This window comes from Eriocheir sinensis, chromosome 3 (genome assembly GCF_024679095.1).
Source record: "Eriocheir sinensis breed Jianghai 21 chromosome 3, ASM2467909v1, whole genome shotgun sequence".
Classification (NCBI taxonomy): Eukaryota; Metazoa; Arthropoda; class Malacostraca; order Decapoda; family Varunidae; genus Eriocheir; species Eriocheir sinensis.
The window spans coordinates 8,427,790-8,454,976 of NC_066511.1; the positions used below are offsets into that span (position 1 = coordinate 8,427,790).

Here is a 27,187-nt window from a genome sequence, read left to right on the forward strand (position 1 = left end):
CAGTTATTATAGCAAAACACACACACTGCATATCTGGCATAAACCTGACCAACGAGATGGTTTCCTCCCAAGAAGACTGACTTAGCACAATTCTGTCTTCTCAGTGGACTTGCAGGGAATTTATAAACTTTGTATCTCCTCTCCGGCCTGTTACTACAGCCGCAAGCCTAAAAAGCAGCCGTGTCCGCTCCGAAAATAGGAAAAATGATGTTTTGATACCTCAATTCAAAGTTGGCGCGGTGCTCGAGGGGCCAATAATGGCGCCCAGCAGCCTTAAGGTGCTATCACACGGGCAACTTTACTGGCATCTTGCCGCCGATACAGGCATCTTGGCACCAGTATTGGTGGCTAGACGCCGCCAATCACGAGACGCCAATGATCGTCAGCTTGAAGCCAGAACGGGCGTCTTTGTTTACATTCTCTCAGCTGTTGTGTGGGCATTGATCAGCCATGGAGCAAATTATTTGGTCCAAGGATGCTCTTGCCACCCTCTGTGAGGTCTATCGGGAAAACAAGTGTCTCTGGGACACCAGGGATGTAAACTATTCGAAGAGAAATATGAAGAGAGAAGTTTTAAAGAAATTAGCAGAAGCTCTAAAGGAGTATCCCAAAATATGAGTCACGATGCACAAATTAAGTCCAATTCGGGCAAGGCGTCTCCTGCGATCACAGTCCATCCTGCTTGTTTTGATCTGTGCTGAGGCCGAAAACATCTGTTGCGCGTGTGATAGGAAGAGCGCTCCTTGCCACCGGTACCGGCGGCTAGATGCCAATAAAAGACACCAGAAAATGTCCGTGTCATAGCACCTTTATATACACAGGGCCGCCTATGTCGGTACTCTCTCTGTCAAGGGATTCTACCCCACCCTCCCCTAAAATAAAAAAAAATAAAAAAAAAAAAAAATAAAAAAAAAAAATTGACAGCAAAGAAAAAAAAGTGCTCATGTGAAAAATAATGACAAAAAAGGGGTTATAGTATCAAGATAAAGTGCAAATAAGAATACTTGCTAACACTCACTGAGTCCTGGAGGAATCTCGGGACAAAGAGGAAGTTTTCTGAGCTGTTCTTCGGAGAGTTTGGGCGGCAGGTTCCTCCTCCTGGCGGCGTCACTTTTCCTCGCCACCAAGTCCCTTCCGTCACTGTCTATGGGCTCATACCAGGTGCTCTCGGGCAGGTACAAGTGTTCCGGTAGACTCTTTGTGTTGGTGGAGTTAGATCCTTCGGTTCCTAATAGACTAGTTTTGTTCGTGCGCAGTGCGTGTTTTGCTTTCTCACTGCTCCTGTTTGTGTTTGTAACTTTGCCTTCACCATTGGTCATAATATTAGTTCGTACCGCTGAACTATTCTGTCCGTTACAGTTAATAGCGCCAACATAACACATCTTTTGCTTTTTCGATCCCCTGAGCGTAAACACTGGTGCTTTAACAACTCTCTTCTTGCTAGGTAAACTCTCACTCTGTGTTTTTGTGACTACGTGTGCCTCTGAAGCTGTGAAACGTCTTACTTTTCCCTTATCTGAACCATCTTTTACACCTCCTGTCCTTATAGTTTCCTTAACACCCTTCACTTCCTCCAACTCCGTCCTCCCTCCTTCTCCCGAGACTGGCACCCCTGCTCTGCCCTGCCCCACCGCGGAGGCCCTCTGGATAGGATGAGACGCCTTCACCCCCTCTTGCCGCCGAGAGCGTGTCAGGTGAACATGGCTGGAGGAGTTGTATGCGCCATTTGGCAAGGAAGAACTCAAAGTTTTCGAGTGAACGTTAGTCTTTGCTTGCGATGGGGAATTATATGAAACGTGATATGTTTGGGATTCGTCTTGCTGAGGGTGGAGTGGCTTGGAGGAGAGAGGAGTGGAGTGGGCGGAGTGGCTGACCAGAAGGGAGTTTCGTACGATGATGGCAGCCACTTGATTGGCCACCCGACGATTGGTAGCCATGGCGGAGTTGACCTGCATAAACAAGCATATAAAGAGACAATGAGATGGGTTATGTATGTGGTAACTCTGTACATGTCTGTAACTAGAAAAGATACTGATATAATATTATGTCTTAAATGGTCTTCGTTACTCAAGCTAGTACATAACGTCAAAGGACACAGAGCCAAAGAGATGGGTTGTGTGTGTGGTTAGTGGTAAAGGCCTGTTCGTAAAAGAGGGATGCATACAGTGGATCACCTTCATCAGTCAGTTCCCATGAGGTGGTGGTCAAGGTAGATCTTAGTGATACTCTTGTCCATTAACTCCATATAAGGCATACTCACTGTTATCTTAGTCTGCTTATTCTAATGACACACACACACACACACACACACACACACCGTAGTGCAGTGGTTAGCATACTCGCCTCACAAACGAGATCCGGGTTCGATTCCTGGACGGAGTACAGGCGGATGGGCAGTCTTTCGTGCCCCTTGTTAAATATTTTTTGGTCTGAATTTTATCTGGTCCTTCATCCCTGACTCACTTGTGTGTGTGTGTGTGTGTGTGTGTGTGTGTGTGTGTGTGTGTGTGTGTGTGTGTGTAATTCACCATCACCACGGCCTGATCACGAGCTGAAATTGTCATCGTCATTAATAACCTCCCGATTAGAGCAAGCTCATTATTGTCGATATTTGGGTACTGTCAGGACCTTCACACACCACACGCCCCATCCCCCTTGCTCAAGGGGGGGCAGTAACCGCTCCTTGTCAGCGGAAAAATCCAGATCTGAACGGGGCTCGAACCTGAACCTGCTAGGCCGGAGCCTGACAGGGCAGAGCTTCATCCACTGAGCTATCGGTGCGGTGTGTGCATGTGTGTGTGTGTGTGTGTGTGTGTGTGTGTGTGTGTGTGAGACCTTCACTCACCTCCACGGACGGGGCATTGCGTACAAGGAGCGGCTCAATCTTGAACTGATTGAACTGACTACGCCAAGGTCGCTGTGGTCCCTTTGGCCCCCTTCCCCCCCCACCACTTGGCGCCGCCCCGGCACCGCCGCCGCCGCCGCCCGCCAGTCCTGGAGCCACGCCTCTCCCCAAGTGGGCCATCATCGTGTGTTGTACCACAGCCATCTTGTGGAAGAAAAAAAAACATACTCTATAAAGACTACTTTTCTAACATTGTATTGTAATAAAAGTCTTACACAAGACTGGAGAGACCATGGTTATAGTGCTTTGAAACGGTAATGGACAATGACTATATTCACACATCAGTCACCCGGTTATTAAAGAGCAGGAAGAACCACCCACCTGCGAGAGCGTGAAGAGAACGAAGAGAGACACGAGCACCAGAAGCCCCAGGAGCAGCAGTGACCTGACGGGCCGATACCGCACCGTCTGCGTCACCTGCGGGATAAGGGGGCACAACACTCCATGGGTTTACAATACACAGACCAAAGCAGGCGCCTAAGAATCGCCCATAACGAGAGGAAATACATTGGCACGTAGTCACACAAACTTTTATAGTTTTACACACAAAAAAAGAAATCAGTACGCAACCTAGTGAACTTGAGAAAAAGAAAGGAAACGCTGCCAGAAGGACCTACATTGTTAAATATTTCGGCGCCCAAGCACATACATTACATTAGGCTTTCATAGGAATTGTTGGGATTCCTATGGTTATAGTTTGATGAGCCTGGTGGTAATTTGACAAAGCCTCTCTATCATGAACGTGAAGAAACATTCATGAGAACGTGGTTAACCTATTTTTTGGCTTAAAGAAATAATTGATGTGGGAGAAGGAAACGTCTTAGAATACTGATTCTTGTCACACACACATCCATGGTTTTACAAATACAGAAACCAACACAGAAAATGAATAATAACATAGCTAGAGGAAATTCAGACAGAGGGACGTAGTCACACACACGTTATGACCAGGAAAGGGCCAGAAAAAAATAACAATTATACAAAAATAATAGACATAAATATTCAGCCAGCGTTTTCAGGTAGATGAGAAATAAAGCCTGCAGAAAAAAACTCATACTATAAGCACATCAGATATAGTTCTCGAGCGCCAACAGAGTGACAAAGCAGTGTGTGAGATGGAGAGGTGATATTAGATATTTTACCCCGTTTACGTACTTCTCACCCTTTCTACAATTTTTGTTTACACCAGAGGAAACAGCTCAAGGGCAAAAAACAAACAAAAAAGGGAACAGTAATGAAAAAAAGCCAGCTACTCGCTGCTCCTATAAAAGATTTCAGAGGAGTGGCCGGAAGATAGGTTAGTTTCGGGAGGAGAGGTGTCCTGATATACTCCTCTTGAAAGAGTTCAAGTCGCAGGCAGGAGGAAATACAGATGAAGGAAGATTGTTCCAGAGTTTACCTGCGTGAGGGATGAAAAAGTGAAGATGCTGGTTAACTTGTGCGTAAGGGATTTGGACAGTAAAGGAATGAGCATGAGTAGAAAGTCGTGTGCAGCGGGGCCGCGGGAGAGAGAGAGAGAGAGAGGCACGCAGTTAGAGTTCAGAAGAGAGAGAGAGAGAGAGAGAGAGAGAGAGAGAGAGAGAGAGAGAGAGAGAGAGAGAGAGAGAGAGAGAGAGAGAGAGAGAGAGAGAGAGAGAGAGAGATGAGACGAAAGCCTTAGACTCCACTCTGTCCAAAAAAGCTAGGAAGAGAGAGAGAGAGAGAGAGAGAGAGAGAGAGAGAGAGAGAGAGAGAGAGAGAGAGAGAGAGAGAGAGAGAGAGAGAGAGAGAGAGAGAGAGAGAGAGAGAGAGAGAGAGAGAGAGAGAGAGAGAGAGAGAGAGATATACAAAGATTTACAAAGAAAATCAGACCACACAGACCCCATAGTCCAGACTAATTCTAGGAAGAGAGAGAGAGAGAGAGAGAGAGAGAGAGAGAGAGAGAGAGAGAGAGAGAGAGAGAGAGAGAGAGAGAGAGAGAGAGAGAGAGAGAGAGAGAGAGAGAACAGAGCGATTCAAATAGACCATTGTGTTTCTATGTCCTTTACAAAATGGGCAGGAAGTTCCCATAATACTGACACACTAATGCGTTGCGATGGCGTGGATCACATACTTTACGAGGCCTACCTGTGTCTTTATCCTCTTGGGGCTGATGCGGATTAGCGTCGGGGCCTGATCAGGGCCGGACTGGGTGCTGGTGTTCATGGCCAGGCTCAGGGCTGCACACTAGGCGCCCCTTCATGACTCTCCTGCCAGCACGGCCTCCCCGCCGGTGCCTCCCTCGCCCGCTGCCCGCTCCGGCGGGCGCCTCACCCCTGCAGCGAAGGGAAGGAATTACGTGAGTGCATTTTTCTTTTCTTGCCTTGCTGGATCGAGAGTTTAATTTACATGATGTGAGAGAGTGCGCGCACACACACACACACACACACACACACACACACACACACACACACACACACACACACACACACACACACACACGTTTCTTTTGTCTATAACTGTGCTTGACTGGTAACGATGAAGCGGTTGCATATCTTGTTTGATATATACGTATATATATATATATATATATATATATATATATATATATATATATATATATATATATATATATATATATATATATATATATATATATATATATATATATGTTAGGAGTGGGTAGGAAGACACCTACCGAACGGGCGTGAGCTACTCCCGGTGAGGATATATGGAAAGCGAGGAGGGTGCTGAAGCCCTTCAAAGACCCCTCCCACGTCCTCACTAACCATTTCCCTTTTGTCTCATCAACACTAGGGAGTAGTTCAGCATGCTCTCTAAAGACATGCAGATCCTTGCTCTTTCTACACCACACTACATTCACACAACACACACACCTTTTCCCAATATTCAAAATTCAAAATGGCGCACAATAACACTGCCTCGGAGTCCCCGCCTGAGGGGGGACCATAAATTCCCCCAGGGAGGACTCCCCTTCTGGCTGCCGACTTGAGAGGTGTCCTGATAACTTCTCGAACCTCCTCCTTATCAATTTCTGCAACATTCGCGATCTTAGTTCTAATTTCCATTCTGTGGAACACCATCTCTCCTCCTCTAAACCTCACCTTCTCTTCCTCACCGAAACACAGGTTTCTGAGGCTACTGCTAGCAATCTCTACTCTGTTCCCTCCTACTATCTCAATCCTAAATTTCAATCCAAAGCTGGATGTTGCGCCTACGTGCGCAACGACATCACTTGCTCTCGTGCCCACGACCTTGACTCTTCTGAATTTTCCACCATCTGGCTAAGACTTCATTGTCATTCTATTACTAAATACATCTGTGCTGTTTATCTCTTACCTAACTCTACTAACTATGTAAAATTCTTTGACTATTTGAACTCTAAAGTGGAGCACATCTTGACCCACTCTCCCTTCGCTGAAATCTCCATCTTGGGAGATTTCAATGTTCACCACCAGCTTTGGCTTTCATCCTCTTTCACTGACCAGCCTGGTGAACAAGCCTACAACTTTGCTCTCCTCAACGACCTAGAGCAGTTGGTTCAGCACCCTACACGTATTCCCGACCGTCTTGGAGACAGGCCCAACATTCTAGACCTCCTCCTTACCTCTAATCCTTCTGCTTACTCTGTCAAACTGTTCTCTCCGTTGGGCTCCTCCGATCATAACCTTATTTCTGCATCCTGTCCTATCGCTCCTATTCATCTTCTGGACCCACCGAAGAGGCGATGCTTCTGGCATTTTGCTTTAGCTCGGTGGGACGACCTGAGGATGTACTTTTCCGATTTCCCGTGGAATGATTACTGCTTCCAGGATAGAGACCCCTCTGTGTGTGCCCAGCGCATCACAGAGGTGATTGTCTCTGGAATGGAGGCATACATTCCACGTTCTTTCTCTACTCCTCATGCAAAAAGCCTTGGTTTAATATTGCTTGTTCTCGTGCTATTAAAGATAGAGAGGCAGCTCACAAAAGGTACCAGAGCCTTCGCACTCCTACTAATCATGAACTTTACATTTCAGCCTGAAATCATGCCAAATCTATTCTCCGACTTACCAAAACCTCTTTCATCAATAGAAAATGTCAACACTTTGCTTGTTCTAATTCTTCCCGTGACTTCTGGCACCTAGCCAAAAATATCTCCTCCAATTTCACTTCTTCCTCTTTCCCTCCTCTCCTTAACCCTGAAGGCAACACTGCCGTCTCAGCTATCTCTAAGGCTGAACTCTTCGCTCAAACTCTCTGTAAGAACTCCACCCTGGACGATTCTGGGGATATTCCTCCTACTCATCCCCCCTCTGACTCCTTTATGCCTGTTATTAAGATTCTTCGTAATGATGTTTTCTATGCCCTCTCTGGCCTCAACTCTCAGAAGGCTTATGGACCTGATGGAGTGCCTCCTATTGTCCTTAAAAACTGTGCTTCTGTGCTGACACCCTGCCTGGTCAAACTCTTTCGCCTCTGCCTATCATCATCTACCTTTCCTTCCTGCTGGAAGTATGCCTTTGTACAGCCTGTGCCTAAGGGCGGTGGCTGAGTCGTCAGAGTAACGGCTCCGTGTTCAGGAGAACGCGAGTTCAATCCCCGCCCGGTGCCACCAAGCTGGGATTTTTCAGCCGCCGCCGAGTGGCTTAAAACTACCCACATGCTGTCCAGAAGACCACCTATCAACCCGGACTCTAGATTCTAGGATCAAAGATGAGCTCTGGGAGGGCAGCACGAGCCAATGAAAGATGGCGCCACTATAAACACTCGCCTGCGCCAGAACGGGCTGGGCCGACCATCAGGACCCACCGGAAAGAAACCTTGGACCGACCATCAGGATCCACCGGGAAGAAGCCTACCGGCGCAATAGGCCGCAATGTAAAAAAAAAAAAAAAAAAAAAAAAGAAGGGTGACCGTTCCAATCCCTCAAACTACCTCCCTATAGCTTTACTTTCCTGTCTATCTAAAGTTTTTTAATCAATCCTTAACCGGAAGATTCAAAAGCACCTTTCCACTTCTAACCTTCTATCTGATCGCCAGTATGTGTTCCGCAAGGAGCGTTCTACTGGCGATCTTCTTGCTCTCTTAACTGACTCTTGGTCATCCTTTCTTAGCCGTTTCGGTGAAACTTTCTCTGTTGCGCTAGACATATGGAAAGCCTTCGATAGAGTCTGGCACAAGTCTTTGCTTTCTAAACTGCCCTCTTTCGGATTCTATCCCTCTCTCTGTTCCTTTATCTCCAGTTTCCTTGTTCTGTCTCTGCGGTGTTAGACGGTCACTGTTCTTCCCCTAAACCTATCAACTGTGGTGTTCCACAGGGCTCTGTCCTATCACCCACTCTCTTCCTGTTATTCATCAATGATCTTCTTTCCATAACAAACTGTCCTGTCCAATCATACGCCGACGACTCCACTCTGCATTATTCAATTTCTTTCAATAGAAGGATATTCCAATAGGAAGTACACGACTCCAGACTGGAGGCTGCAGAACGCTTAACCTCAGACCTTGTTATCATTTCCGATTGGGGTAGAAGGAACCTTGTGTCCTTCAATGCCTCAAAAACTCAATTTCTCCACCTATCAACTCGACACAATCATCCAAACACCTATCCCCTATTCTTCGGCAACACTCAGCTGTCACCTTCTTCAACACTAAATATCCTCGGTTTATCCTTATCTCAAAATCTCAACTGGAAACTTCACATCTCCTCTCTCGCAAAATCGGCTTCCTCGAGGTTGGGCGTTCTGTATCGTCTCCGCCAGTTCTTCTCCCCTGCGCAGTTGCTATCCATATACAGGGGCCTTTTTTTTTTTTTTTTTTTTTTTGGGCCTATTGCGCCGGTAGGCTTGTTCCCGGTGGATCCTGATGGTCGGTCCAAGGCTTCTTTCCGGTGGGTCCTGATGGTCGGCCCAGCCCGTTCTGGCGCAGGCGAGTGTTTATAGTGGCGCCATCTTGCATTGGCTCAAGCTGCCCGCCCAGAGCTCATCTTTGATCCTAGAATCTAGAGTCCGGGTTGATAGGTGGTCTTCTGGACAGCATGTGGGTAGTTTTAAGCCACTCGGCGGCGGCTGAAAAATCCCAGCTTGGTGGGACCGGTCGGGGATTGAACTCACGTCTTCCTGGACACGGGGCCGTCTCGCTATCCTTCCAGCCACCGCCACAGCTTGTCCGCCCTCGTATGGAGTATACATCTCACGTGTGGGGGGGCTCCACTCACACAGCTCTTCTGGACAGAGGCTCTTCGTCTCATTAGCTCTCCTCCTCCTACTGATAGTTTTCTACCTCTTAAATTCCGTCGCGATGTTGCCTCTCTTTCTATCTTCTATCGCTATTTTCACGCTGACTGCTCTTCTGAACTTGCTAACTGCTAACTGTGTATGTGTGTGTGCGTGTATATATATATATATATATATATATAGATATATATATATATATATATATATATATATATATATATATATATATATATACAGGGCCAGGGAGAGCCATCACTGGGCCCTGGTACTATGAGTGTCATTGGGCCCCTACCATTTGGCGAGCGAAGTGAGCCCATCCAGCTGGGGGGATCAGGATTTTAGAATTTGACCAATTCTTCTTCTTCTTCCCTTCCCTACCCCAGGGCCCAGCGGTCCAGCCCTGTCATACGAGAACTAGACGCGTTCATAGCTTCATCTCTCTCTCTATCACTCAGTATCCAGACTGCTCTACACTGTCCTACATTATGCTACATACTTAAACATACGGATAAAATTATAAGTAGTTTCTTAACTTAAAGTCTGTAAGTTCTGTAACTTACTGAAATATTTGCCAAGGAATGAGAGAGACGATGTACACCCTACCACAGAATGATGGTGACTGAGCGAGACGGAGAGTTGACATCGCTTATATTCCAACACAGCTGAGCTGCATTCATTTACGTAATTACGTGGTGTCACTCCTGGCTTAAGATTATTTAGAAAAAGTTTTTCAACAACTATTATTTTACTGATAAACTGTAGAAACTTCTATTATATATATATATACATATCATGTTTATGGTGTGTTTTGCATATTAGTATTCTCTCTCTCTCTCTCTCTCTCTCTCTCTCTCTCTCTCTCTCTCTCTCTCTCTCTCTCTCTCTCACTTCTCCGTCTCTCTCCTTTTCTTCTTTCCTCTCTTTCTCTTCCTCTCGCTCTTTTTTCATTTTCTTCCCTTTCCTTTCTTTCCTCGCTCAGATCTGAAAAACCTACGTAACCATGTGTATGAACACATATCAAGTTGAGCAAACATCCCATGTTGACTTGATTTACTTGGGGAAAAATACGATTACAACTGTAGTACATTTCGGGCCATTACAGAGAGAGAGAGAGAGAGAGAGAGAGAGAGAGAGAGAGAGAGAGAGAGAGAGAGAGAGAGAGAGAGAGAGAGAATCTTCAATTTACGGCCAGGCAGTTGTTCAATTTGCATATACTAACGGAATGACAGTGCCTGGATTGAGAAGGAATTCTGGGCTTTGTCACTGCGAAAATCCTCCATGTCTGACGATTTCCCAAAATAAGCGAGGTGCGTGCGTAACGATCTTGGTAACATTCTGCGAGCGAAGAAAAAAAAAAATTGTTCTCAACCCTTAAAAAGTTTACGCAATTCAGACACTGCGCAACAAGACGAGATCATTTTTCCATTGAGATAATTTTCTTAATTTGTCTGTTTGTCTATTAATCGCTGTCTTTAGATGGGTGAAGACAGATATCGGGACACTGCGCAACCCACCATACTTAGACTATACTTAAAAAAAAAAAAAAAGTGAACATTAGTGATTTAGGGGCGCCGAACTCTCTCATTTTACATGTTGCCCAGGGCGAGCCAGAGGCAAACACACGCGACCATGTTGACCCGAGGCTGTGTTGACGCGGCCTACACACTGCCTCAAGGTTGGCGTTATTCTGTAAAAAGGTTTCTGGTTTTGACGTCACGTGACCTTTAGGCAGGAGAGCAGAGCAGGCCATCAAGAGGAGAGTGGGCGTCTCCTCCCTGAAGGCGGCCCCTGCTCTCCCGACCCCTCTTTAAGCCCGGGGCAGAGAGGTGGAGGAGGGCCACTTGCGACCCTCGTGTGCCCTTCGCAGGGTGTGGCACTCCTTTGTTCAGGCATGGTAGTAGTGGGATGGTCATTGGCGCGCACACACACACACACACACACACACACACACACACACACGTACATCCCCCCTCATCCACACATCCACACCCATTTCTATTTGCTCTGAAACCATACTAGTTTGTACAGATACCAAGTGACGACGTTCCTTCATCGCAGAAAAAAAGAAGGCTCAAGAAACACGAAGGAAAACAAATAGGACAGCAGGAAGTAGAGGAAAAGAAGACGGGAAAGGAAGACACGATAAACTAGAAATAGAGCAAACAACAATAAACATCACAAGAAGAAGAGAAAAGAAAAGAAAACGGAAGACACACACACACAAAAAGATGAGGAGGAGGACAGCCAACAACGTAGAACAAGAAGACGAGGAAAGACAAGACGACGGAAGAAACATGAAAGATACCAAATAGGACAACAGGAAACAGAGGATAAGAAGACGAAAAAAGAAGAAAAAAAAGGAAGACAAAACACACGAAAGAAAACAAGCAGATGACAAAAAAAAAAAAAAAATTGCAGAAAAATACGTGAAAAGAAAAGGAGGCAAGAAATACAAGAGAGAACAAAGATAGAAGTAACAAGAGAAAACAATGACAACAAGAAGGAGAGAAGAGAAAAGAAGACAAAAATACGAAAGAAAACAAACAGGATGCCAAAATAACACAGCACGAGAGGAGAAAAGAAGATAGAAAATACAAAAAAAGAAGCTGAACAGAACAACAAGAAACAGCACAAGAAGACGAATATCCAATAGCCTGATAATACTGGTGAGAGGTTATGAAGCATCCTTCCTTTATATACAGGAACCTGACGACGCCCTATATGGTCACGCTTGCTCTTGCTGTATAGGTAAATAAACAAGCAATGCGAGAATAATTTATATGTACGTTTGGAAATTTCTTCACACCATTAATATTAGCATTCATATCACGGAAACAGGCCACGTAGGGGAGTCGAGCCAAGGCATAAATAAATGAATGTTGTCAAAGTAGTTTCGTTATCGACCGTTATTTTGTCAGTTTTTTTTTTTTTTCGCACTTCGACTCCATTTTCCAGGTAATTTTTTCTTCCCTCCGCTATGAACTTACTGGAATGGTGCAAACGAAAGGATGAATATATCTTACACACACCAGTCGCTGCATGGTAACACATTTCTCTCTCTCTCTCTCTCTCTCTCTCTCTCTCTCTCTTTACACACACACACACACACACACACACACACACACACACATGCATGCACTTCGTAACACTTGTTTTCGCTCGAAAGTAAAGGTTATGAAACAGAGGTAGTAGGTAATTACACGACGGTTATGACCAAAGGATGTGGTTCTTGGGTTTTTCGTTATATTTTCTCTGAGCACAGAATCATTTTATCATTATTGTTATTATTGTTGTTGTTGTTATCATCCTTATTGCTATTATTATTATTATTATTATTATTATTATTATTATTATTATTATTATTATTATTATTATTATTATCATTATTATTACTATTATTAATACAGTTTAGAGCAGTAGGAGTACAAATAGTATTTAAGTCCCAAAGTTCGTAACCCCGAAACACCTCAAATAATCCAAAATAAATTGAATAAAGTAGAAGACAGACTTATTGTATATTATAATAAGTATTCTGCCCAGCTGACAGAATCAAACACTAAAAATGTTTAAGAAAAAAGTTAATATATTCAGTTCAATAAAAAATATGAGAGCAACACCAATCAAAGGTTTATTGGACGAATTAACTATTGATTTAAATGTGCTAACATTTCTACACTACATAGTTCAAACGGCGCAGAATTGCCGGCACGAACAATTTTTTGGGAAAAAAAATCATCTTGAACTGGGATATAAAACATGTCACGGCTGTTGCAGCCGTGACACAAATTTTGTGCTGAATGTTTTAGAGACAAAGCGGTGTTATTTTTTTCTAGGTTTTCGTTCAGTGCATATATGATATTTACCCTGCCCCTGGAAAGGCACTTTGTCTGCCTTTATGTAATCAGCAGCATTATCAGTAGACATGTATTTGAACCGAATTTAGAGTAGTGGCCTGACTGTTGGCGGCAGTCACTTTGCGAGGCGATGATTTACATTCGCAATATCTTTAATTGGTTCATCATTTCATAGTAATAAACCTCGGAAATATTCCTACTACAGCATTTCCTCTTTCCTATGACGAACCATTTCAAGCAGATAATCAGGATGGCTTCGAAATTAAATCTGACTATTTTGAAATCTTCCTCTTTTCTGTATGACTCTCTGATACACCAAAGAGTACAATGTGTAGACTTGTTGGGGAAAAGTGTGTGTGTGTGTGTGTGTGTGTGTGTGTGTGTGTGTGTGTGTGTGTGTGTGTGTGTGTGTGTTTCGGAGGGAGATCTGTGCACGCGAATGTGTATGTTTGTATGTATATGTGTATGGGTAATGGGGAGAGGATGGAAGGGATGGAGGGGCTCGTGGGTGTCAAAAGTATGCAGGTATCGGCAGGTGCGGCGAGCATTGGCGGCAGCTCGACAGCCGCCGCCAGACTGGCCCGGCTGTCTGGTCCCTCCCCTTTAAGTGGCTACCGTAAAGAGCATCTGTTGGGATTTACCTTTTTTTTCATTCCCAGGTGCATTTCACTTTTTTTACAGCTCATTAAGTAACGTCTGGACCGAGTATGTATGGCAGGTGAGCTCGACGAGTTTCTTATCGGCGGCGGGTTGAGGAGAAAACTTATTAACTATTTTTTTAACGTGTGTGTGTGTGTGTGTGTGTGTGTGTGTGTGTGTGTGTGTGTGTGTGTGTCCTCTGAAGCAATCGCAGCACGTATGAAATATAATACACACGGGCTTGTGAAGGAGACAAAGCATAAAGCAGTATTCATGAGTAACAATCTTTCCACACACTGCATTGTTCATTCACTGCATTGTTCATTCACTGCATTGTCCATTCACATAACAGCACAATACCGCGAATAAAGAGTACAGACCCAACATATAGGTAGGCCATCAAGTCTCTGCCACACTGAACAACCTACCTGAGTATTGGTACTTGACATCTGACTCCTTGCGTGTATCTCAGTCTCTCTAAGGAGTCGAGCCGCCACAGTGTGTGCTTGCTGCCACGCTATAGCAGGTGTGATGAAAAAAAAACCACAAAGAATTGTCACGAATTTCTGGGCAGGGCATCAGGATGGGATAATCACTAAATTCAGGTTTCTCTCTTCACTCCCGCGACTCGAGGCTCACAGAGCAAGACGTGGCGGGGTAATGCATGCAATTTTTTCTTTTTTGCACCACACAAGTGTATGAGCGAGTCACTGTGTGAGAAATACATTTATTCTCACGGACTTCCCCTCTCCTGCCTTTCACGACCTAAACTGTTATCGTACTGCGTAATTCATCCCCCATTGAATTCACGTGTCAGGGAATATCTAACGCTTATTATCGCACTTTGTTGAATCGGGGTTTATGTATCTGTTATGGGCATTAGTGAAAAGTGACATGACCACTGCCACTGATCTGTTGTTGGGTAGAAGAGGAGAGCGGGCGGCAGCGCGACACTATTGATCAGGCTCCCGGCACCACCATCTCCAGCACCCTGATGGATGCTGACGCCGCTCCTGCAACTCAACCCCAAAACACCAAAACCATTACCGCTGATCAAATCTACTGAGATAGATTCACAAGAATTCTTTCCCCTCTCTCCTCCCCTCTGTCTTTCTCTTCTATAAGCCCGAAGAGCTTTTCTGGTGGAACCTTTAGTTTATCAAGGCCGGCGGCTGTGCTTTGGTCCAGTCCATCAGACGCTCGTTCACTATTTCAGGGCGGGTCTGGGCTGGAAGGGGAGACGCCCCACGTACGAGAGAGAGAGAGAGAGAGAGAGAGAGAGAGAGAGAGAGAGAGAGAGAGAGAGAGAGAGAGAGAGAGAAAGAATCATTATCCTTCATTAGCCTCACAGCATCAAGAGAGCAGCGTCGAAAACTCAACCGCGTATCCCGACCGCCTTTCTAACCTTCTAGAAGCTGAGGGGCTTACCGTACTCTACCCCTCACGCCTCCCTACCCTGAGCTTTCCCCAATACAGTTGTAGTTGTCACTCAAAGCTCACCGGCAAGAAGGCAGCGTCAAAACTAAACTGCGTGCACTATCTCTTTAACCATCATGATGACAAGGGCTACGCCTCACCCCTCACTCCTCCCTACCCTGAACTAGCATTGGTCCAGTCCCAATATAGTTGTTGGTGTAATTTAAAGCTCATCCTTATGAACCTGACATCTTCCAGCCCCCATATAGCAACTCCCATCAATCACACTTCAACTTAGGCTAATCCCGACCCAGTACCCATTTGCTTGATTCAAAAGCTCACGAACAAAATCTTACTGGCCTCTTCCAGCTTTTCCCTCCTCCCCTTATACAACTTTCTCAACCTTCTAGACGCTAATGGATTGACTCCCTGCCTTCACATCTCCCCACCGTGGACAGTGCAAAGGTGTTGCTCAAAGCTCACCCATGGGAACCTGCGCAGCTCTGCAGCAACGCCGGTATGTGTAGGGCCCGTGTATTGTTACATTACTAGACGATCACTCCTCCGCCCCACTAGCGTTTATCAGGTTCTCCGTGTCCTAGACCTAGGGGATCACATAGCAGACCTTTTTTTTCTGCACGGTAAAGCAGACAGACCAGGGGCTTAAGAAACGCAATGAAGGCGCCCGCAAACTTGCTGCTCCAATAAAAAAAAATATAAAGAGGAAGAGTTATCAGAGAATGGTGATTACAGTTAATTATAATGTCTTCATGTCACTCTCTTGAGAAAGCTTGTCACTGTTATCATCAGGTATTCGCGTCTATCAGCCTCTCCACGTCTCAGCCCCCTACATTAATCATACGGTGATCCTACAGTCATCATGAGGTAGACTTGTAGTTATCATTTATCATGAGGTAACCTTACAGTTAACATGACTCTACAAGACTCAACATTACCTACGCTACGCTATCTTATCCACTGAGAACGTCTTTGAAACTTCAGCTTGCACGGTAAAGGTGATAGAACAGAACAGAACAGAAATGCCGGCAACGTCCCTCCAGTAAAGATAAATATAAGTTGCTTAACTCACCTGGATTATGCTGTTCAGTTTTGGTGCCTTATTGTAGGAAGGTTATAGATTCCCTTGAGGCAATAGAGGAGAATGACTAAAACTTACCGCACAGACTTAAGCAACTTGCACTCCTTGGAAAGGCCTAGAGTGTGTGGGGATTTAATTGAAGTGTTTCAGTGGATTAAGGGGATCAACAAAGGCGATTTAAATAAAGTGCTTATATTAAAAACTGATGTGAGAACAGGCAGTAACGGATATAGATTGGATAAGTTCAAGTTAAAAAAAGAAATTAGGTAAAAACTGGTTCACGAACAGAGCGGTAGATGAGTGGAACAAACTGAGCGGGTATATGGTAGAAGCAAACACAATTGAAACCTTTAAACGGTGATTAGATGCATTTATGGACGGGAAGGGAATTTGGTTGGCAACCTATCTTCAGGAGCGGCCTTTTCTAGTCTCTTTATATCCAAGTGTAATAAACCTTTTTCCTAAAACAATGACCTCCATATCCATAGAAAATTACACACAAAATACAGAGACACGCCAGTCCTCATCGACAGACCTATTTGGTCGGCTCGGCTGACGTCTGTCGATAGAGTCGGTCTGTCGGCACCCTGTTACGGGCCGCCATAAATTGGCGAAGGAGGAGGAAGCAATCTTTAAACAACAACACAAAATAATATTATCTTTAATATTACAATCTCAAGCATCCTAATTGAAAGTAACTTACCTACTTGCTTATGGGTAGAGCACACTATTATTGCTGAAAAAAATAACGGATATTGCCACGGCATCATTAGCATTCAGTTTCCTCTCGCATTTAATTAACTCTAGAAGTCGTGCTGTGCGACGCAGCCACCAGTACAAAGATGTAAGTCATTATAAGCGGATGAGTCTCGGGTCTGATCAGGTGGATGGTAATTACTGATCAGCAGTGTCTCATAACACGGGGAGGGTTACATAAAGCAAGTGAAATTCCAGTGGTATTGCTCATAAAAACTATTTAACCACATTAGACTAACGACAGCAGGGAAAGCGTCAATACTAGACACCCAACCATTCCTCACGAAGCGTGACTAACCACGTCGTGATCGCAAGCATCATGAATGTCCCTCCATTTTATACGCAGCGTGGCAGCAAGGAGGGACTTGTTATGGACCTCATCACTTCCGTTATGTAGAGATCCTGAATGTGGATTCCGAACACCATGGTGATGTATGCCAGCGACTGAAAACAACAAATACAACAACAACAACAACCACAACAACAAAGTGCCCAATATTGTAACAGCTTTGGTTTCATCGTTCCATTAGGCTAAGGCAAGGGTTCCCTACCTTGGGTACATGTACCCCCAGTGGTACATTTGCACTTTTCAGGGGGTACATTGGGTCCGAGAAAATAACTACCACTGTACAATACATGGTGTTGTAATCTGCATTCAAATTGCACATGTCGTTTTTTTTTTCAATTTCCTCATTTGAGTACACAAAACTGTTATTTAAATTCTGTCATCAGTCTACACATACAGATTTCATTATAAAATAATATAAAAATATTACAATTTCATCGTTTTTTTATCTTAATTTTTTAGGGGTACACGGGAACCTATAAAAATGCCCAAGGGGTACAGAGGAACAAAAAGGTTGGGAACCCCTGGGCTAAGGTATGACGCGTCCTCTTGGTATTTTTTTTTTTGCCCACAGTGATATAGGAAAAAGTTGCAATCAAGTAGCCCACACTTTCTTCATCAACGCGTTAGTACTGATTAATAGTTACTGAAATATTAATGACGAAATAGCCCCCCCTTCCCCACCACATCATGATACAGTGGGAAGGTCCGAGGGAAAAGAATGAAGATGTTGTCATTGGGTTAGTTCATATTTTTTTACCATGAATATACAAAAGAATAATAATGAGACACAAAATGTGGTGTGCCTCTTTTTAACCTGACGCTTCATTCCCTCATCATGACATAAACATCTCATATAAGGGTCACTTTCACAATTCGCCATGATGGGGATACACGGCCATGATGCCGCCATATCGCTCCAAGCCGATGATTGCACACACTTCACTCCTACCCGATTTCAGTTTTTCTCCATGTCAAATAGTAGAGACAGGAAATTGGGAAAGAGTAAAGTGTGTGCATTCGTTGGCTTGGAGCGGTGGCTGCACCGAGGCCCTGGAGGCAGCCTCAGACGCACTCTAATACATAACTTGAGTTCTATGGAAAGTACTGCTTTGACAGTTCACCGACTGGCCACGTGTGGCGCTGCCTGTATAGCCAATACGGTCCATACCAAAGACTTCGAAAATTACTTGTGTAGTGTTTGGTGATGATATTGAAGTTAACAAATTTCAGGAAGTTATACAGGAAATCTCTTGTGTATCTGGTGTTGCGTCGATAACCTAACCATAATGGAGTGTAGAAGATTAAATAGTTTGGCTCGGGCGACTACAAAGCCACTGTGTTGGACTGTGAAATTGACCCTTAAACTGTACATCGGGTGCATATTAGTAACTCCTCCTCCTCCTCCTCCTCACAGCCTCAATGTGGTGATATCAGAGTACGGACATAACCTTCTTCTTAAGGCTTTATTAAGCAGAACAGACGAGTGTGACAGAGTAAAAACAAAGAAGATAGTGATTGTAGTGGATAGGAGTAGATAGATTTTAGTTGTGGTGGTGATGGTGGTGGTGACGTGGGGAGGGGGTTGACAAGGATGGTGCAAATTGTGACAGGGTAAAAACGAAGAGGATATTGACTGCAGTTCATAGGAATAGATAATTATAGCTGTGGTGGTGGTGGTGGTGGTGTTCAAGGTGATGTCGGGGGGGAAGGGGTTGACAAAGATGGTGCAAATTGTAATTGTTAATAGAAAAATCAGAGAGGATAGTGACTGTAGTGGAAAGCATTAAATAAATTATAGCTGTGGTGGAGGTGGTGGTGAGTGGATTGACAACAATAGTGCAAACTGTGATTGTTAATAGTGAAAACAAAGAGGATAGTGCCCGAAGTAATACAAATAGATAAGTTTAAGCTGTGGTGAGCCGCGGGAGGCTTTGGGCTACCGAGCGGGTTCGCACACCTATTTGGCTGTTTTCACGCTTGTTTTGATCTCTGCACTCTTTTATTATGGTTTTCCGGGAGGTTTGAAGGTTAGTAGTAAGTAAACATGACGTCAGATCATTTTGTTAAGTAGGAAACGAGATAGTATATCTGCGTTATTAATAGCATTCTTTACCCACTGTCATGATCATATTTTGGTTATTATTCATTTGAATAACTCATAAGGTCTCAAAACATTCACAAATCTAATAAACTATTAAATGGAAGAAAAAACGCCAAAAAATAAAGGAAGCGGCAATAAAGGAAATATTTACTCACAACCTTAATAATAAGTAAGATAACAGTAGATATGAGACACGTCAACAAGATAATACTAAAATCCTGAATACTACAACAAAAAAATGCGACTGGGTAAACACACACACACACACACACACACACACACACACACATATATACACATATTATCGTACGGCAATCGAGCTGGGGCTTACTGACGTGTGGCGTCCCGCAAGGCACTAACATTGGTCCTCTCTGCTTCCTGCTACTGATTAATGACGCCCTCATGGACACCCCGCATCTCTGGAAATATGTTGACGACAGTACCGTGGGTATCCTCGTCAACAACGGGGCTCTAGACTACGCCCCTCTTCAAGCGTCGCTCGACAGCCTTCAGGCATGGACGTTGCGTGCATGGTGATGCACTTCTGTACCTCAAAAAAGAGGAGTGCCACCTCCACAGCTGTAAGTTGGCTCACATCATCTCCAGGTTGTCCTGGCCACAAACTACTTGACAATACGGTGGACGACCAGCTCAACTGGAAGCAGCACGTCACCAACACCGTCCAAGCAGCCTCCTACAAGCTGTAGTCTACATGCAGCGTAGACTCAGGGCGCTGGGGGTACCAACTGCTGAGCTGTGCAGTATATACACATCATTTATACTGCCCAAACTCATGTATGCCTCCCCGGTGTGTTCATCTTCCCTGACCCTCACCTGACGAAGGCAGCTTGATAGGGTTCAGAAGAGGGCATTCAGGATCATTTTACAAGTATAGGACTTGCTTACCACACCTGCGACAATGCCCTGACTACCCTGAGTCTGCCAAGTCTCTCTGAAAGGCACCAGACGCCAGGGAAAATTTGGCATCAACTTGCTGCATCACCCTCGCCACCGCCGTCTCCTGCCACCCCACCAGCCTCCCCCCACCCGTTTCACCAGGCACCACAACAAACTTACCCCCATTAGTGCGCCGCGTACCGACCGCTACAAATTAAGTGCAGTACCGGCAACAGTTCGAGTGATAAACAATGTGCAGCAGTGATTGTCCTGTCAACCGAAGGGGCCGCGGTGTGGATAAGCACCTCACAACCACCCTCACTGCCCCCATCACACTACCCTCCCATCCCCTTTTGTGTCAATTTTTAGCATTCCCCAACCCTCCCAAACCATCCCCCTTTTCCCTTTTATGTTACCATAGTCTTGTATTAGTGTTTACATTCAGTATCTGTAAATTTTCAGCCTAACGGTGTTATTATTATTATTATTATTATTATTATTATTATTATTATTATTATTATTATTGTTATTATTATTATAATTTTTACTATTATTATCACACACACACACACACACACACACACACACACACACACACACACACACACACACACACACACACACAGGGTTTTCAGTTTTCAGGGAGATTCTGAAGAGAATAGATAAAATCGATAGAGAGGATTTTTGCATGGGATGGGAGAGCAACCAGAGGACATGAAAGGAAGCAGAGAAAGACAAGATGTTTGAAAGATGTAAAGAAATAAAGCTTCCGCAATAGATGCATCGACCAATGGAACAGCCTAGATAAAGATGTTGTTCAATCCAGAAACATAAACGAGTTTAAAGTGAAGTTCGCCCAATTGAGACTCAGAGACGGGACCACACGAGCGTAGCTCACTTCTTGTATATCGCAACTAGGTAAATACGACTAGGTACACACACACACACACACACACACACACACACACACACACATATATATATATATATATATATATATATATATATATATATATATATATATATATATATATATATATATATATCTCTCTCTCTCTCTCTCTCTCTCTCTCTCTATATATATATATATATATATACACATGCCCTCCTTTATACGTCCTCTTATTCCTTCTTACTAAAGCAGGCAGCCTCGTAATGAGTCAACAGGCTTTATGCTGCCTGCTCTTCCATGTTCCCATGTTTCCTCCTCCACCACCTCTTCCTCTCTCTCTCTTTCTCTTCTTCCCTTGAGGGAATATCAACTCTCATCATATCTGCCACTGAAAACATGAACTTTGGAATAATGCATCTCTCTCTCTCTCTCTCTCTCTCTCTCTCTCTCTCTCTCTCTCTCTCTCTCTCTCTCTCTCTCATACACACAACCATCAGGAGTGAGGAGGGGGGGGGGGGGTAGTGAAGTGACTCCCTCTCTCTTCCTCTCCATTTCTCCCTTGCTCCTTCGCTTACTCCCACCCATCCGCCTTGATTACTCCTTTCCTTCCTTCTTTCCTTTCTTTCTGTCTGCCCTCTCTTTCAGAAAAAAAAAATGCAGAGGGAAGAACGGAAAGGAAATGATAAATAATGCATAAGGAGGGAAGCAAATAATAAAAAAAAACAAAAAAAACTGAAAGTGAAACATTTTGATGTGAAAGAACATTCCCTCCCCTCCTCCCACGTCTACACATTTACAAATAACCCCCATCTTATATACTGTTGCGGTGAGATAGAAATGTCGAGGTGTTGCAGGATGAAGAAAAGACGAATTGCAAATAAGATTAGAAATAACAAATAAATGTGAAATGTGTGTGTGTGTGTGTGTGTGTTTCCGCAATTTAAAAAATGAAACATCCGCATCCGCATTTGTGATGAAGTAATTATCCGCATCCGCATCACACACAAAGAGGATGTGGCGGATATACTTTAAACGTTACAGAGTCACAGATTCAGTGCAGAGTGCAGATTACCGAGTACAGAGTTTGCGAAATTGAAGAAAATGAATTAATGCATGTTTACTTAATTATCTACTAAAATTACACCTTGTATATATTCATTTTCTTTCAAATTTACCCAACCTAATGAGTCAAAAGTTTTGCGGAAGGGTAGGACTCGTAGGAGGAGGGAGATAATTTTACATAGTGACTATGTACAAGTTTCTTTACTCTGTCCAAGAGAGCTGTGTGTGTGGAGCACCCCCACACATGAGAAACATACTCCATAAGGGGTGGACAAGGTCCCCGCATATGTACGGCATTTGTGAATGGGAAAAAAAACTAGTGGAGACGATACAGAACGCCTAACCTCGAGGAAGTTGATTTAGTAAGAGTGGAGATATGAAGTTTCCTGTTAAGACTTTGAGTATAGACCGAGAATGTTTATTGTAGAAGACAGGTGTAGGTGACACCTAAGTGTTTGGAACATTGTGTCGAGTTGACAGGTGGAGAAATCGAGTTTTGAGGTACTGAAAGACACCAAATTCCTTCTGCCCCAATCGAAAATGAGAGTAAGGTCTGAGGTTAAGCTGTAGCCTCCGGCTTAGTCTTGTATTTCCTGTTGAGAGGGTCTTCTGTCGAAAGATGTTGAGTAATGCATGTGTGAATAATGTGTGTGTGTCTGTCTGTGTGTGTGTGTGTAATTCACCTCTTGGTCTGCTGCGGGTCTCTCTCCAGACAGCCAGCCATTCCCCCTACGGATGGAGCAGAGCTCAGACACCGATCTTTTGGGAGGACTGAGACCACTCACACACAACACACCGCGACAACGAGGTCACAACTCCTCGCCTTACGTCGCGTACCTACTTACTGCTAGGTGAACAGGGGCTACACGTGAAAGAAGATAAACCCAACTTATCTTCACCCGGTCGGGGAATCGAACCCCGTTCCTTTTGATTGTGAGGCAGACGCTCTAACCACTGAGCTACCGGGCCGTGTGTGTGTGTGTGTGTGTGTGTGAAAAGAGAGAGAGAGAGAGAGAGAGAGAGAGAGAGAGAGAGGTCAGGTGACAACCAGATGTGAGGGAAAATGATGGATGTTGTTGTTGTTTAAATATTTTGTCCCGTGGGGTGATCATGCCAGCCCTTTGTCGGGTGACGACTTATTAAGAGGGTGCCGACAGACCGACTCTATCGGCTGACGCCGACCAAGTCGGTCTGTCGACGAGGGCTGGCGTGTCTCTGATGACGGAGGGCACTTCAGGTCGCGAGGCAGCCTGTGGCTTATGAGCGAAGTTTTTGACTCCTGAGTGAGTGGCACATAGATAGGTAGAAAAAATAGTGTTTCACTGCATCACTAATTAACAGTATCAATAGCAAGGAACAAGTAGTCACCAAGCAAGCAGGCTCTGTGTTACATACTCGATCCTTATGGGGGCCATAGGGATAAAAAAAAAAAAAAAAAAAAAAAAAAACTACTTCCGCGACTAAAGGTGTGCCATCAGACCAGTCTTGTGTGTTTAGTGCAAGCTAGCGTGCCGTTACCTTGACTCTTCCTTACAAATATACTTAGCTACAGTTACATATACAAGAGGCAGCAAACATAGACTCACTGGCCCTTTAAGATCCTCGCCACAGAAAACGAATGAGTCCGCTTTCTACATATTTCCGATGGGCAAACTTAACACACATGGACACCGATGCTTCATTACATACCTAAGTCTTAAAGATAATTAATAACGCATACAGTAAGGGTTATTGTCCATGGTTGTTGTCGTTGGTGGTGGGTAAATATATCTTTCTTGACTGGATGATGAAAAAAGATGAATATGAGAACGAGGAGAGAAGAAGAAAGAGAGGAGAGGAGAAAGAGAAGAGGAAAAGAGAATAGAAGAGAAGATAAGGAGAACGAGAGAGAGAGAGAGAGAGAGAGAGAGAGAGAGAGAGAGAGAGAGAGAGAGAGAGAGAGAGAGAGAGAGAGAGATGAAGGAAAGGAGAGAAGGATAATTGGAAAGTGAAAGAGAAACGTAAAAAGAGAAAAGGAGAAAGAGGAAATATAAAACAAAACAAAGAGAAGGAGAGAAGGAGAGCAAAGGAGGAGAGAAGGAGATGGAAAGGAGGATAAGGAGCAAAGTGGAGGGAGAAAGAGAAGGAGAAAAGGAAAAATGAAGGAGAAAAGAAGAGCGAGAAAGATAAGAAGAGAAAGGAGAGAAGGAGAGAAAGAAGAGAGAGGAGAGGGAGAAGGGGAGAAGAAAGAGCGAAGAGGGAGGAGTAGAAGGAGTAGAGAAGGAAAAAGATTAGAGAAAGACAGAAGGAGAGAGCGGTAGAAAGAGCAGAGAAGGAAAAGGGAGAAAGAGGAGAGAGATTAGAAGAAAGAGAAGGAGTAGAGGAGGAGTGGAGTAGGAGGATAAGGAGAGAAGGGGGAGAAGGAGAGAAGGGGGAGAGGGAGCAAAGGAGGAGAGGACAAAAAGTAAAGAGAAAGTCAAGAAGAAAGAGGAAAGAGGAGAAAGAGAGATGAGAAGGAGAGGGAAAATCTCGTTCTCCTCTCCTTTCTCATTTTCTCCTACTTCTCTCTTTAATTTTCCTTCTCCTTCTCTCTTTCTTTTTCTCTTTCTCCTCCTCTTTCTTCTTTTCCCTTTCTACTCTTCTCTCTTTTTCCTCCTCTTCTTTTTCTTTCTTTCTCCTTCTCTTGTTTCTTTTCTCATTTTCCCCCTATTCTCTCCATCTTTTTCCTCTTCTTCTCATTCTCTCCATCTTCTCTCCTCATTCTCTCCATCTTTCTCCTCTCCTCATTCTCTCCATCCTTCTCCTTCGCTCTTTAACTCCCATTAGCGATTGCCGGAAAACGTCTCCCTCTTCCCTCCGTCAGCAACCATCGCCTCCTCTCCGGCGTCTCTTCCCCTCCCCTCCCTACAGTCTACATGACTTAATCAGGTATTATTTATTTGTTTTTAAATTTGTATGGCAGCGTTTTGCAATTATATATATATATAAATATATATATATATATATATATATATATATATATATATATATATATATATATATATATATACACACACGAGAAGGAAAAGGAGAAAGAGGAGAGAGATTAGAAGAAAGAGGAGAAAAGGAGTAGAGGAGGAGTGGAGAAGGAGGATAAGGCAGAAGCAAAGGAGAGGATATATATATATATATATATATATATATATATATATATATATATATATATATATATATATATATATATATATATATATATATATATATATATATATATATATATATATATATATATATATATATATATATATATATATATATATATATATATATATATATATATATATATATATATATATATATATATATATATATATATATATATATATATATATATATATATATATATATATATATATATATATATATATATATATATATATATATATATATATATATATATATATATATATATATATATATATATATATATATATATTGATTGATTAATTTTTGGTCTGAATGACTGCTCAGCTATTTTGTTTAACGTAATATATACATTACTCTTCCCCTGTACGTCACAATTTGTCAATGGACATAAAGTTAGCCGACCTTAGTTTAGCGGAAGCTACTTGGTCCGGTATCACTTTCGAAAGTTAGCGAAGATGCTAATCCACAAAGGAAAAGCTAGTTGCGGAACCGTGCCCACCACTGATAAGCGGTTAGCGAAACTAACTTTTCAGTTAGTTTCGCCCACCACTGGCAACATCCCAACAAGAAGATTCTTTACCAAATATAGTAAACAACGGAAAATAAATTAAAGGACATACCAAACAAAGAGATCACCAAGAAATCACCGCGGGTCGGAGCTGCCGATGCGAAGCGATAGCTAAGAACCTTTTACATAAGTTTAGCCGACTTTCAAGCTGCGTTTAAATATAGTTATGAAGTAACTTTTTGTCCGTCTAATTTTGGCGAAGCGTCGTTCCAATGAGGATTACGTCAGGCGGGGCATCCGGAGTGCGGGGCATGACGGGCGTGAGGGGACGGGGGCCTCACAGCCTTCAGGCCTGGGCACACGCCGTGCCAAACACATATTTTCTTTTGATGTATTCACCTTATAGAAAGGCCATAAAGGGAGATTTATTTGTACATTCTATTCAATACATTTTCTCTTTATCGAAAATCTGTACCTATGTTTGTACAGCCAAAGTGACGTATTAAGGAAGGTAAAGTTGGGGCATAAGCTAAGCTGCGTGTGGCCTCGGTGCTCATCTCCGCCTCATTAGCCCTTTAGTCTGTGGTGGGTAAAATACATGACCCCAGTACGCTAGGAAAATGTGACATCAGGGTTATAAAAGTTTACCTTCCCTAAGTTTCCCCGGGTATCTACTTATCGATCAGTCCGAGAGGGGGGATGAACAGCTGGGGTAGGTGGTGGTTGACTACCCAGACCGGGATCGAATCTGGGCCCGCGGATTCGTAGTTGGGCATGGTAACCACTACATTAAGGAGGTTCCAAAATCAAATAGATATCCATATACATGGAGAAAATATGCCAAAGAGGATTATAAATGAACACGGAATATATTTTTCCATTTTCATGGTACCCACGGTAACACTGGACCAAACCAGTACCATATTACAAGTACTATTTATATACTTCAACTCACTGCTAATTTAAATGATTTGCCTCGATTACAGCAGCGGAGCAGTTGTCCCCAAGTATTGCGTAGCGGGCCGTGTGGGCGGGGCAGGGCAAGGTTGCAGGGAGCGGCGGGCCCACCACCATGCCTGGCTTCTGACGCACACGGCACCGAAATAGCTGGCTTGGCTTTGGCACGCGCCCACCTGCTGGATAGGCTTTCTTTCTTTCTTCACCACCGCGGTAAAAATGCATCCAAGTGCTCCTTTTCTTCCTTTCGAGTCACATTATTCCTGCACGCGTACCAATGCCGCAAGAACAATGCCATGTCTTGTGTACTGATTGTCGTTGCCTTTGAAATACCAGCTACAACAGCAAGCCAGTTTTTCTGTCCCTTTTTTTTTATCCCAATAACACGAC

The 27,187-nt window shown here is 43.7% G+C and overlaps 1 protein-coding gene across 4 annotated transcripts in view; it reads right to left on the reverse strand.

Moving 5' to 3' along the window:
• Window positions 1-27,187, reverse strand: part of LOC127004501 (uncharacterized) — a 110,588-nt gene that overhangs the window by 8,847 nt on the left and 74,554 nt on the right. For 3 of the 4 annotated variants that reach the window (XM_050872293.1, XM_050872310.1, XM_050872300.1), the window contains 4 exons: window positions 5,012-5,199; window positions 3,227-3,322; window positions 2,846-3,049; window positions 1,019-1,949 (listed from right to left, as the gene is read on the reverse strand). In XM_050872293.1, the coding sequence (XP_050728250.1) occupies window positions 1,019-1,949; window positions 2,846-3,049; window positions 3,227-3,322; window positions 5,012-5,089 (1,309 nt within the window). In that variant the 5' untranslated portion in view covers window positions 5,090-5,199. Of the gene's footprint in view, window positions 1-1,018; window positions 1,950-2,845; window positions 3,050-3,226; window positions 3,323-5,011; window positions 5,200-14,023; window positions 14,503-27,187 lie in introns of those variants that run through there. The other variant, XM_050872285.1, reaches the window with a different exon arrangement.